General features: G+C 39.4%; 1 protein-coding gene and 1 pseudogene across 2 annotated transcripts; both read right to left on the reverse strand.

Moving 5' to 3' along the window:
- Positions 1–2,105: 2,105 nt before the first annotated feature.
- Positions 2,106–5,095, reverse strand: KBTBD7 (kelch repeat and BTB (POZ) domain containing 7). 2 transcript variants are annotated; one of them, XM_012649136.1, is made up of 2 exons: positions 4,659–5,051; positions 2,558–4,460 (listed from the first exon to the last, which is right to left on the reverse strand). In XM_012649136.1, exons 1-2 carry the CDS (start codon positions 4,785–4,787, stop codon positions 2,733–2,735), a joined length of 1,857 nt encoding a protein of 618 aa, XP_012504590.1. In that variant the 5' UTR covers positions 4,788–5,051; the 3' UTR covers positions 2,558–2,732. The 2 variants fall into 2 exon arrangements, with proteins under 2 accessions (XP_012504582.1, XP_012504590.1); XM_012649128.1 differs by having other exon boundaries at positions 2,106–5,095.
- Positions 5,024–10,082, reverse strand: LOC105813469 (annotated as a pseudogene).
- Positions 10,083–13,573: the final 3,491 nt, after the last annotated feature.

The raw sequence follows: 13,573 nt of genomic DNA on the forward strand, positions 1-13,573 counted from the left end.
TGTGGATGAACTTCAGACATGTCATTATACCCTTGAAATTATGAAAATATGAACATGCGCATTTTCCTGGGGAATGGGTCAAAAGCTTTCATTATATTCTGTTAAGATCCAAGTACCAAAAAAGAAAAAAGCACCACTCAACTAGAGGAGATAGGAGGGAAATATTATAACCTAAATTTAATCCTAAAACTAAATTTAAACAACTTATTTGCTAAATTAGTGTCCTATTTTATCCTTTTGAAAATACCACTGACACCTATAAAAGTGTTTGAAATAATTTGGGTACTCAGTTTTTCACACTATGGGCACATAGATATAAAAGATAATTAATTGGACAACTGAGACAGGGGTGCTTTCTTGTCAAGAAGATATTTCAACACTGCTAGTTGTGTCATTCACTGCGCAACAAGGGTTTTATACATTTAGCAGAACCACTGAATTAGAGAGTCAGGAAGCCTAGGTTCTAGTACCAGTTTTATTTATAACTAACCACGTACAAATCACTTATCTATAAAATAATGGTTAACATCTACTCCCTAAATTCACAAATATATCACAAAACCAAAATCCTTCCCAAGAAAACCTCTTTGTAAACCAAGACATCCCTACTATTTAGCCTAGGCTTTAACTAAAAGGTTAAGAATGACAAATTGGAGAATTTGCCTTCTATACAAAAGTTGAATATCTTTATTCTGCAGATAGGTAATCTAGTTAAGTATTGTCATGTTTCAACCTTATAGAACAAAAAGCTATTAACTAAGAAGTTAATGGTGAGGAAGTTGGCCGCAAAATAAGAATATTGAGAAATAGCTTTCTATGTTAAAGAGCAGTGCTTATAATATCCCTGAAGTCAAATGGAATAAAAGTTAGCCTTAGGCCACTGAAGCATGTTTACCCTTTTGAAGAAACATATACTGGTAGGGCAGGTATCTTATTTCACTAGAAAAGATCTTAAACAGGAATGTCTTGTAGACTCTTTAAATGGCCAATCAAAATGGCTAAGAAAACATTATTTGTGGGTTTTTTGTTTCTCTATTCTTTCTCATTCAAAAATTCAGTTCCCCATCTTGGATCAAATTCCTCTGTCCTCTGCCAGGGTGTAAGAAATATTAGCATTCTGTCATTAAAGAATAAACAAAGAAGAGGAATTAGCATGTTACTTAACAAAGATTCAGGAAGATAATTCTATATGGGTATAGAAAAATGTATACACCAGAAACATTAGTATATGCATATGTATACCATTTATCATATGTATGTACTGTGACAACATATGTATTAATAAACCTTCAAATGTAAGCACCTATATTTTCTTGTATTTAACAATGTCAGTTATGTGCCATTTAGTATCTATTTATGGACTTTCCCGTACATGTGGTGACAAAAACAAACAAGGACTGGAGCATGGTTCACAGAGAAACATAGAACATATACAAATACCATAATAAAATAGCCACGTATACCAGTGCTTAAGGGAGTATTTTGGAGGAAACATAGTTTCACTACTGGCCCCAAATGCCGTCATTCATTTATGTCCTTTAACTGTCAACTTTTAATACAAAAATACCTTCAAGCTGATACCAAGAACATTTACTTACAAAACTGACAGAATATTTCAATGCTACACAAAACAGTTCTATACATAGCTTAAAGTTCTTTGCTGGCACTTGATTTTATAATTGATAGACACAATAACTACTCATCTCAATAAAATAATGTTTTTAGCCTCTACATATTTTCAAAACCAATATTACCTCACAAAACAGTAAAGAATAAATCACTTCCTGCTGAAGAATCCTCTAGGACGAACACCAAAACTATACAGCCAAAATATTTTAGAGAAGCAAATAAACCTTTGTCCAGTGGGAAAAAAATTGTTCCTGACTTATGAAGCATATATCAGGCATAGATCAAAATTATGAACTTAGAAAACAAGTTACCTTTTTTGTTTTTTTGGTTTAGAAGGGTATTTAAATAATTGGTGGCACTACTAGAAAGGATGTTTCTTTAGATAAAAAATTAGTCACATTTAGCAAATAAACATTTTATATTCCAAAATAAAAGCTGAGATTTCTTTTAAAACAGTGGAATCCTGATTTTTTTATTTTCTGTAAACTTGTAAGGCCATTCCACACATTATCAGAATAAAATCACTATTCGGTAACTTAATATACATATCCATTTTTCTTTGCAGAAGAAAACCAAACCAAATTTAACAAACTATATTTAACTTAGAATACTAAAAACTGACTAGTTTAAAATTTCTGAAATCTACTTTCATTATTCTGAAGGAAAATATATACCTTCAAAACTCGACCAACAATTCCTAGTCTAGTTTTCTCTTAACAAATTATAAAGTTAAATTCCTTGTAGCACTAAACAGAATTTAAAAATTAAACAGAAGACTAAATTAGAATAATCAAAATATAAACATACTAACTAATCAAAACAATCCACTGCTGCAATGAATATTTCAACAAAACAAAAAACACCAAGCATCCTAATCAATTATATAGTTCCTTTTTGCATATTTTAATTCTGGACTTTTAGCACAGTAAATTACTAAACAGGTTGATCACATGGGCTGTTAAAATTTTGTATTATTTCAAAATATTACCCTTTCTAAACCAAATCTGTGGTCTTAATCAACTTTTTTTCCCCCAGGAAAAAGGGATATCTTTTTAGGATACATTCTATAGCAGTAGAAACATCTTAGTGTTTCAAAATACTATTTACAAAGAACCCTGCTGATCCTGTGCATTTCGCTGAGGTGCTACTTGCACCCAGACTTCATCATCAGAAAAAGAACTTGAACTTCCTGACTCAGAGTCCAGCTCACTGAATCCATCTAAGTCCCATTCAGTACTAGACTCACTCCGTGCATCATCTTCCTCAGTGATAAAACTCTGACCGGGTTCAAGGCAGGAAGGATAAACACGAGCACAGAGGCAAATAAAGCCAGAGTCAAACTGCAAAAGGCCTAACATAGTACCTATATTAATCCATTGGTCTTCCCTAGTATCATATTCATACACAGTCACCCGGTTCTTTTTCCATTGTGGGGTTGTAGAAGTGATGAGTAGCAACTTTTGGTCATGATTGACAATCTGGTAGTTGTGGGTCTCTGAGTCCAAGGGAATATTACTAATCCGCCTCCATTCTCCCCTAGCTGGGTTGTAGACCTTCATGACTGGGATGTCACAGATACAATAGATTTCGTCATTAAAGACACATGCTTCCTGAAAGTCACTGCGTTTAAGAGAAGCACAGTTCAGCCACATATTGTGGCTAGGATCATAGCAGAGCATGCGCTTACTGTTGACAGCATAAAGATAGTTCTGAACCACTATTAGTTCAAAAGAATAGAAAGAATGGGGTACAGGCGCCACCAGCGCCCACTGGTTCCTCTGAACACTATAGCATTCCACTTCCTTCAATTTAACTCCGGTAATAGGGTCTCGTCCACCCAAAATGTAAATGTAGCCATTGAGGTACGCCACATCCATGCCCTCACGACACAGCAAGCGATCTGCAAGCTGCTGCCAACTATTCTGGGCTGGTTTATACACCCAGAGGTCTTTTCTGGGCTGGGCTGCTAGATATATGTCATGGTCTGGAGAGACACAGACAGCTGAGGAGGTGATAGTTTTAGTGTGAGCCAAGCTGGTCAAAGGTGATGGCATTGTGTAAATGTCCCCTGAGTATGGGTCATAGCAGAGAAAGGGATCTCTGGGATGTCCAAAAAAGATCACCATTTCCTTGGCACACATACCCAGTCTCTGAGGTGGATTTTCTACTGCAGATACAACAGAGCTGCTGCTGCTACTGCTGCTGCTGCTGTTTGCTTTTGGCACCAGAGACTTGTACAACATGTCACCATAGCGCATCTGAAGGGCCCCTTCAATGATGTCCAGGCAGTACTTCTTCACAATGGGCTTGGTCAGCAGCCCTTGCAGGTAGTCCTGATCATTTTCAGTGAAGTGTGTCCAGCGGACACACTTGAACACTTCTGCAGCACTGGGACCCCGCTCTTTGGGAGCTGCCTCCAGCCACTGCACGGCCACATGGCATACAGTCCGCTCACTTTCTATGTCCAAACTATCCAGGCGTAGGACAGCCAGCAGCTGGGCCAGGGTCAGATCTGCTAGAGTTTCCTCCCGAATTGAACCCATTCGACTGAGCTGCTTGAAGTTGTGAGCTATATAGGACTGGGCCTGAGAGCGTAGCTTGTGATGGTCAAAGGCGTCAGCAAATTTGAGGATGGCAGTGCAGTTGGCCAGGTCAAGACGGCGGGCTAAGAAGGAGGCACAGGCTTCCCGCACATACTCCAGCTGCAGCATGTCGGAGGCTGCATACAGACGCTGCACATTGGCCTCACTCAGGGACACACGACCCGTGTAGCAGTAGTCGACCAACACCTCGAAGGACTCAGCGTCCACATCGTGCATGGTCACACTCGCCTGCTGGCTCTCGTACATGCCGCCCGTGAACATGCTCTTGAAGTAGGGACACGCGGCGGCCAGCACGTTGCGGTTGCAGGAAAAGAGGCGACCGGTGCCAGGCCCGCTGCCAGGCGTCACCACCTCGATGGTCACATCGCACAGCAGCCGCGCGTCGTAGAAGGACTTGAGCTGTGCCAGCAAGGCTGCAGAATGAGCCGTGTCCTTTAATTCTTCTGGGCCTGTGAAAAAGGCCGAAACCGAGGGCTTAGAAATCCTCTTGGGCCGCCTCCCACCGCGGGGACTGGCGAGGCGGCGAGAGCGCGGAGCGTCTTCCCGGGACTGCATGGTGGAGATGGCGGCGGGACGCTGAGCGCGAGAACGGCGGCAGGGACCCGGCTCTGGCTCCTCCTCACCCTTCCTTCGCTGACGCTAAGACAGCGGCGTCGCGGAACAGACCGCGGCTCGGGCCGCACTTACTTAATTCAGCCCTGCGCCGCGGTGCCGCCTCCCTTTATCGCGTAGAGACAGTGCCTGACTCACCCACTTCCAGTTCCGCGCCCTTTCTCCGCCTCAGCTCGCCCTCACTGGACCCGCTGGCTGGAGCCGAGAGAGCCGCCACTGCCGTGCTGGCGAAACCGGTAGGCGTCTGAGAGAACTACCACTCCCAAGTTGCCTTTCGCACCTCGAGGCAGGCTGGGGGCTCCCGGGACTCCCGGGCAGAGACAGAAGCCGCTTTGCATATTGGGAGTAGTAGTTTGTGTAGTATCGCGATCTTTGTTGTCGTTGACGACTTTATCTAACAGAATTAGCGTTGATTCTCTTGGATTTGACGGTTAAGAGCATTGGCTTACAGATTCAGAATAGAAGCCCCGTGTTGTTATTCATTACATTTGTGACTTTTCTCTGAAAAGTTTTCTATTTTAGTAAAGTGGAGATTATTAATAATTCATAGGGTTGTGTGAGTATTGAATGATATAAATTACTTAGGACACTTTGATACGTATTTTATGAGAAGAATAAAATGACACACCGTGTCTAGAACATAGTCGATAATTGTTAGCCTTTTTTGTAGACTTTTTGACAAGTCAGTGACTAATTTGAAACCAAAAGCCTTTAAAAAACTGCAAATTTTTGCAGAGAAAGAACTTTCAGTTTTTAATTTTTTCTTTTGAAAAGTTCTGAAGGGTATTAACAGTATCTTCAGTGTTAAACAGGATCCGTAGGAACATTGGGATGTCCTTGACGACTAAGTTGAGGTCCTAGAGAACAGCATTAATAGATGGCTTCAAATATGCGAATCAGACCTATGAAAATAGACGGTTTCATGCTCTCTAACCAAAAAAACATTTCATCTCTGGGGAGCAAGAGTATTTTCAATAAACTTGAAAACACTCATAGTACTTCAATAAGTGTTTTAATATGAGTGTTTTCAACTCGTCTAATACAGCTTCTTTTACTGCCATTCTACGAATTGAAGATTTTGCAATTGCCTTTATTAAGGCGTTTTGGGGAAAATTTTAAATCAAAATATTTCAACGAACAGACTTTGTTCTGTACAAAAAGCACATGATTCCTAAAGTTTGGCACCCATACATGCCCTGAAATTCTTTGAATTAATAAAGTACAATCCATACTTTACAAAAGTCTTTTATGTAATGTATTGATCAATATTGTTAAATCATCAAAATCAAGGATTAGAGATTGATTTTTTTAAAGACAACTTTTATTTAAAAACCAGTGAATGTTCCTGCTGCTAATTTGCCATGAATTACCATAACCTAATGATGAAAATCGTCAACATTACATTTTTAAAAATTTTTTTATATAGGTAAAATACACATAATTAAATTTACCATTAAAAGAGTTTTAAATGTACAGTCCTTTGGCATTAAGTATATTGTTTTGCAACCATCACCACCATCCCTCTCTAGAACTTTTCATCTTGCAAAACTGAAAATCTGTATCTGTTAAACAATAACTCTCCATTCCTCCAATAGCTGGCAACCACCATTCTACTTTCTGTCTCTATGAGTTTGATTACTCTAGGTACCTCATATAAAAGTTCAGTGACTGATTTTTCACTTCCTTATATCTGCCCTTACTGTGTTATTTCCTTAGATTACCTTTCACAGAATCCAAAATATTTATTGGACACTGTTTCCTAAGGTCTAGAGCAGTGGTGTCCCATAGAACTTTCTGCAATGTTGGAAATATTTTATATCTGTGCTGACTGACGGGGTAGCCAGAAGCCATATGTAGCTCTTGAGTACTTGAAATGTGGCTATTGCAACTGAGGAACTAAATTTTAAATTTTAGAAGCACAGCACTGATACCAATGCAATTCAATGGAGAAAGAAATAGTCCTTTTATTTAATAACAAATGGTGTTGGAACAACTGGATCAGAATGTAAGACAAAAATTAACCTTCACTCCTACCTTATACCGTAAACAAAAATTAATTTGAAATGGATTTTAGTAATAAATGGAAACGTAAAAACTTTAGCTTCTAAAACAAAACATAGATGACTATCTCCATAACATTGAGGTTGGCATAGATTTCTTAGGACACAAAAACATGAATCATAATAAAAGACAAAGTGAATTTCAACAAAATTACAAGCTTCTGACCTTCAAAAGACAGTGAAAACAAAATAAAAAGGTAAGCCATAGACTGGGAAAAAATATTGGTATTGTATATACCTGATGGCCAATAAACGTATGAAAAGATGTTCAATGTCATTAACCATCAGGTCACAATGAGAAAACACTGAACACCCACTAGAATGGCTAAACTTAAAAAGATCAATGATGTTATTTGTTGGTGAAGATATGCAGCCATTGGACTCTCATATATTAATGATACAAATATAAATTGGTATATTCACATTAGAAAACTCTTTCGGTAGTTAACAGCCAGTAGTTTCACTCCTAGGAAATTGCCTAAGGGGAATGAAAACATATATCCACAAAAAAGACTTGTATAAGAATTTTTATAATAGCTTTATCCATACTACCCCAAAATTGGAAATAAGCCAAGTGCAAATCAACAGGAGAATGAAAAAAATTGTAAAAAAAATTCATACAGCATAAATACTACTCAGAAATAAAAAGAAAACTCTGATACATACAATAGTGTAGATGATTCTCAAAAATTTTATGTTGAGCCAAACAAGCCAGATAGATACACAAGAGTACATACTATGCCAATTTATGTGAAATTTCAGAACAGTGAAAATAAGCTTTGGAGAATACACATCGTAACAGAGGCTATCACTCTTGGGTATGGGGGGGTCAGATTGCTAGACTGGCTGGAAAGGAGCATGAAGAAACTTTCAGGGGTGATGCAAATGTTTTCTTCCTGATGGGGCTGGTGGTTGCATGGGTGAATGCAATTGTCAAACTCAATAAACTGTACTCTTCAGATGTGTGCATTTTGTGTACTCTATACATCCTCTCAGGAGGAGCCATTTCATAATTGCTGGCACTGAACAAAATTGCAGAATTCTTTGCCAGGAAATCATTGTGAAGATAGTTCAGTCATAAAGCAAGGCTCTTCTCATCTAGAGGTGTATAGGGCAACATGGCTCTAATTCATACAATTATCTCAGTAGATGTGGTGTTCCATACACCCGGGACTTGGGCGCCTCTGGGTAATCTTCGAGGATTCAGCATACTGTGGTCTTTCAGATTTCTAGGGTAGTTGAGTGCCCAACATTATATTCAAGTATTCAAGTATTGCTGCCACAACTTTATTAATAACATACTCCTTTTTCTTGTTTTTTTGAGACAGAGTTTCACTCTGTTGCCTGGGCTAGAGTGCTGTGGCGTCAGCCTAGCTCACAGCAACCTCAAACTCCTTCTGCCTCAGCCTCCTGAGTAGCTGGGACTACAGGCATCTACCACCATGCCCGGCTGATTTTTTCTATATATTTTTTTTTAGTTGTCCAGCTAATTTCTTTCTATTTTTTTTAGTAGAGATGGGGGTCTCGCTCTTGCTCAGGCTGGTCTCGAACTCCTGACCTCGAGTGATCCTCCCTTCTCGGCCTCCCAGAGTGCTAGGATTACAGGCGTTAGCCACCGCACCCGGCCAATAACATACTCCTTGTTATCTGTATTTCCTCAAGTTTCCTTGTAATTTGCACAATCCTGTACAATACAATCCACATTCTTCTTGGCAGGAAGATAAAGAGCTGTTTTTAACCGGTAATTACATTTCAGTCATCAACAAAACATGGTTTAGTTCTTTGGGAATCTTTATCTTCAACTCTGTTCATGAATGTTTTCAACAGTGGGATTTACTTGGCTCTTTTGAGGAAGCTGAGGCGTGTGTCTCAGCGGTACTGTCGCCATTTCCGGGTGACTTCACATTTTTCTCTTGCTACCGGATGTCTTGTTTCCTGGAGCAGCCCCTCTCATCTTCCTTTCTGAATTTAGCTCCTGATTTGCTTCTTTAAGTTCTCTCTGTTTCTGCAGATTGGTGTCCCAGTATCTGAATACTTTACTTTCTGGAACCCATTCATCCCAGCTCTTATTCCAGCCAATCCTATAAAGGATTTCACTTGTTTGTTCTTTTTTTTGGCGGGGTGAGGGGCAGAGTCTCACTCTGTTGCCGGGGCTAGAGTGCCGTGGCGTCAGCCTAGCTCACAGCAACCTCAAACTCCTGAGCTCAAACGATCCACTCGCCTCAGCCTCCCAGAGTGCTAGGATTATAGGCGTGAGCCACCGCGCCCAGACCCTTCACTAGTTTGTTGTTTACGGCAATGTTTACACATTTTCCTTCATAAAGAGGCCTGTGAAAGCACGGCACCCACTCACCTTTTCACAGTTTAGGCTTCAGTGCCATTTATAAGTGATTCACCCCTACCTCCTTCTACTTCACCCGACAACAGCCCCTACTCGCTACTCCATCGAAGTCAGCTCAGTGTCAGGCAAGCCATCAGGCACCGCCACCTTTACATGCTGGGCCCACTGGTATTGTTTTCACTCTGATTTTTAAGTACACTCTTAAAACTGTTCACTCCTTTATTTCTGTATTCAAAATGACTCCTGTGGTCTTTCTTCACTCATGGAGACTGATCCGTTCCTCTCTGAAACATCATAAATTTTTTTTTTAAATAACTCCCAATATGGTTTGAATGTTCCCTCCAAAATACATGTTAACAGTTAATCCTCAATGTGGCAGTATTGAGAGGTGAGGCTTTTAAGAGGTGATTGGATCATGAGGGCACAGCCATTACTCGTAAATGGATTAATTCATTCATGGGTTAATGGATTAATGAGTTAACATGGGAGGGGAACTTGTGGCTTTATAGGAAAAGGAAGAGAGACCTGAGGTGGCATGCTCAGTCCCCTTACCATGTGATGCCCTGCATTGCCTCGGAACTCTGCCAGAGTACCCTCCAGCAAGTAGGCCCTCACCAGATTCACACCCTCGACCTTGGACTTCTCAGCCTCCAGAACTACAAGAAATAAGCTCCTTTTCTTTATAAATTACCCAGTTTCAGGTATGCTGATGTAAGCAACAAAAAATGGACTAATACCACTCTGCACTGCCTTTAGCCATTGGCTGTCATGAGAGTTTTTATGGATCCACTCTGTCTCAGTTGGAGGGTGCCTAGTGAGTGAGCAGCCGTAGGGCATGACTTCTGTTCCACATTATTTAGTGGCAGCTAACTTATTTCAAACCTGTCATATACTATTTTTTTTTTGAGCCAGGGTCTTGCTGTGTTGCCCAGCCTGGTCTTGAACTCCTGCACTCAAGTGATCCTCCAGCCTCAACCTCGAACTTGTAATTTTATTATTTAAAAATTTGTATTGAAATGTAGCATATATATACAGAAAAAAGAACCAGTCAAAATTGAAATGCAATGAATTATCATAAAATAAATACACCTGTGTAACCTCTACTCAGGTCAAGAAATAGAACATTACCAGCATTCCAGAAGCTCCACTTCCCCTAACGCCAACACAAGTGCTCCTAATTGCTATTGCCTCCTACAACACAAGAGTCAGATACTTTTAAAAATAATTTCTTTTAATTTTTTGATTGTCAATAGCAGCTTGTTGATCCTAGGTTGCTTGACTTGATTTCAAATTCAATTTTAAAATATATCAAAAATATATTTTGACAGGCATGGTGGCTCATGCCTGTAATCCCAGCACTTTTGGAGGCTGAGGTGGGAGGATGATTGGAGCCCAGGAGTTTGAGACCAGCCTGGGCAACATAGTGAGACCCCATCTCTACAAAAAAATAAATAAAGTATATTTGGAAATAAAGTATGTTATCCCTTGATATTCTAAAAGTGTTCTGCATATGAGACAATAAACCTTGGCTTTCCAGATTTTTAACAAGAATCCTGATATAGCTTGGTTTCTATGTTCGTTTCTTAACATTTTTCTACTAACAGTTAAAAGATGTAAAGTTAATCTCTGTAGTTTGTGAGACTAATAGGTCTATCTAAACGAAACATGATTATGAGTTTAATTGACTCTCACTGTATGAAAATAACGTGTAAAACACCTGAAAATACTAATTGAATAATAGATATCCTAGTTCCTTGCTACTCCAAGTGTTGTTTGTGGATTGGCAGATCCACCCTTAGCTGGGAGCTTGTTAGAAATGCAGAATCACAGGCCCTAGACCTACTGAATCAAAATCTGCATTCTAACAAGATCCCTAAGGGATTTGTATGTACACAGAGGTTTGAGAAAAACACTGAGATTTTTGTGGGTTCACAGCTCCAATATTTAATTGTTTTGACTCCTTTTTCCTCCAAATAAATTGTGTGCTTTAAGGAAAAGCCAAAGCTCAAGGTAGAGGGAAGAGTAAAGGGAAAAGTAGTAACACTATGGTGTGGCAGCAGCAGGGTAACTGATACATCAAGGTGGTCCCTCCTTTGGTTAAAGAACCGCTTTCCCCCCTTTGTCCTCTTTCTCTGTGAGTCCCTCCCATTCCTTGGCACATATAGAATGTTGAACTGATCAAGTGAAGAAATGGTACCAAATCAATACCCCTTTGGCTTGCTTTCCCTATTACAATTTTTCACATTCTTAAATTAATGGATTCTTTTGCAGAAATCGTGTTTTGGGTTCTATGTATTTAGTGCTTTTTTTCTAAAGAAAAAAAGATTCAATTTTAAAAATGACTTATAGTCTTATATATTTGCTGTAATATAGCAAATTAGGCTATCTTTATTTTGCGCTGTTTCACACGATGTTTAATATTTACATTTCCTTGGTTAAATATTCCTGTTATGGAAAACACCTGAAAACAAAATCAGTTTCTTTTTTTTTCCCTAACTTTTACACTGTAGGTCTCTATTAAATTCAATATTCTCTTAATAAATCTGATTCTCCAGAGACATCAGTTATTTTGGAGGGCAATGCCTGGCCCTAGGGAAATAATAATGGTACTGATTCAAATAGAATTAAATTATCTCTCAACTCAGAGAAAATGTGAGGAAAAACAAAGGAAAGCTTTTAAAAAAGAATGCCAGCTAATAAATGTAGAATGAATGAGAGGAGAACATCACCATTTTGTAATTCCCAATAAAACAGCTGATTCAGGCAAAGCAAGAATTATTAATTGACGTTAAAGCCATGAAATGAAAGGTCATTGGTTGTATTAGTTACATATTGTGGTGTAACAAGTTACCCTAACATTTAGCAGCTGTAAACAACAAACTTTAACTAACTCACAGTTTCTGAGGGTCCATATATCCTGGAGCAGCTTGGTGGTGGGCCTCTGGCTCAAGGTTTCTCCTGCAATTATAGTTCAACCATCAGTCAGGGAGGGCCACAGTCATTATAAAACACCACTCAGGCTGAATGCTCTGCTTCCAAGCTCACTTGTGCTTATTGGCAGGCTTCGGTTCTTTGAGGCCTTAGGTGGACTAAGGGATTTGCCACACCATGTGGGCCACTCCACAGGGTTGCTCACAACATCAATCGTGCTTTCACCAGCACAATTAGGAGAAAAAGAGACTGAGCCAGAAACAACAGTCTTTTTATAACCTAATATTGGAAGTGACAATCCCACCACTTCTGTTTTACTCTGCTTGTTAGAGGAGTCAATAGGTCCAGTCCACATTCAAGGGAAGGAGATTATAGAAGCACATGAATACCAGCAAAGGGGATGACGGGGGACATCTCAGAAGCTGCCTAGCACAATGAGGACCCAATGTTCATATGATGCCAAAGGATTATGCCAGCAATTTCATTCTAATTATTAAGGAGAACATGTACAATTACTATTATGTTAGTGACCAAATTGTTAAAGATAAACACAGCTGGACATTAGTGAAAGCGGGGAAAACAGATTTTATTTAGTATTAATAACAACTTACAGTAGGAGAAAGAGCTGAGCTCCATTCCAATTTGTACAGAGGTGATTTGTGTGTTTTAAAGGAAGAATGAGAGCGGGGAGAGTGTGAGGACTCTGCAGAGTTAGAGGAGTGAAATAGTGTAATGCAAAGGGTTGGCCAGTGTAACGTGCTTAGGCCAGCTATGTCTCCCAGCTGCTAGCTATCTAAGACAGTATTCCCACAAGACTGGCAGATAGAGGCCCCATGCTTCCTGATGATTATATTTCAAAGAGATGACTCTCAGGTCCTTGAGAGAGATGCTTCTGAGTTGCAAATGATACATATGAATAATTGTAAACCCTTTTCAGTAAATCCTCTAAGAAAGTGAGGTCTATCATCAAGTGTGTATTGGCTAGCACAAATAGTAAATTTTCCTGGTAACAATGACACTTCTCAGGCAGGCATTTTATTAATAAGGGACACGGCTTTAATGCTGCTAGAAGTCGTGCTAGAGTTTGGTCAAGTCTCTTAGTGCAGGGGTTTGGGTGAAGTTGTCATGTGCCAGGAGTTGTGTAGTTCTCAAAGCTCAGCATGACTAATGGTGAAACTTCCTGATATGATACAATATGAATTTCACAATATCACCTATAAAATAGTCTTGCCAGATGGATTTAACCTGAATTTCATTAATCTTTAGACTTAATTTTACTTTGTACATCGATTTAATTGGATGTATTAAATTAAATGGATGGATGAAAGTTACCAACAGCCAGACAAATCCATATTTCAGCCATTCTACAAAATAACTTTGCTAGACTCTTCAAAAAT

The sequence above is a fragment of the Propithecus coquereli genome, unplaced genomic scaffold, assembly GCF_000956105.1.
Source record: "Propithecus coquereli isolate 6110/MARCELLA unplaced genomic scaffold, Pcoq_1.0 Scaffold11, whole genome shotgun sequence".
NCBI lineage: Eukaryota > Metazoa > Chordata > Mammalia > Primates > Indriidae > Propithecus > Propithecus coquereli.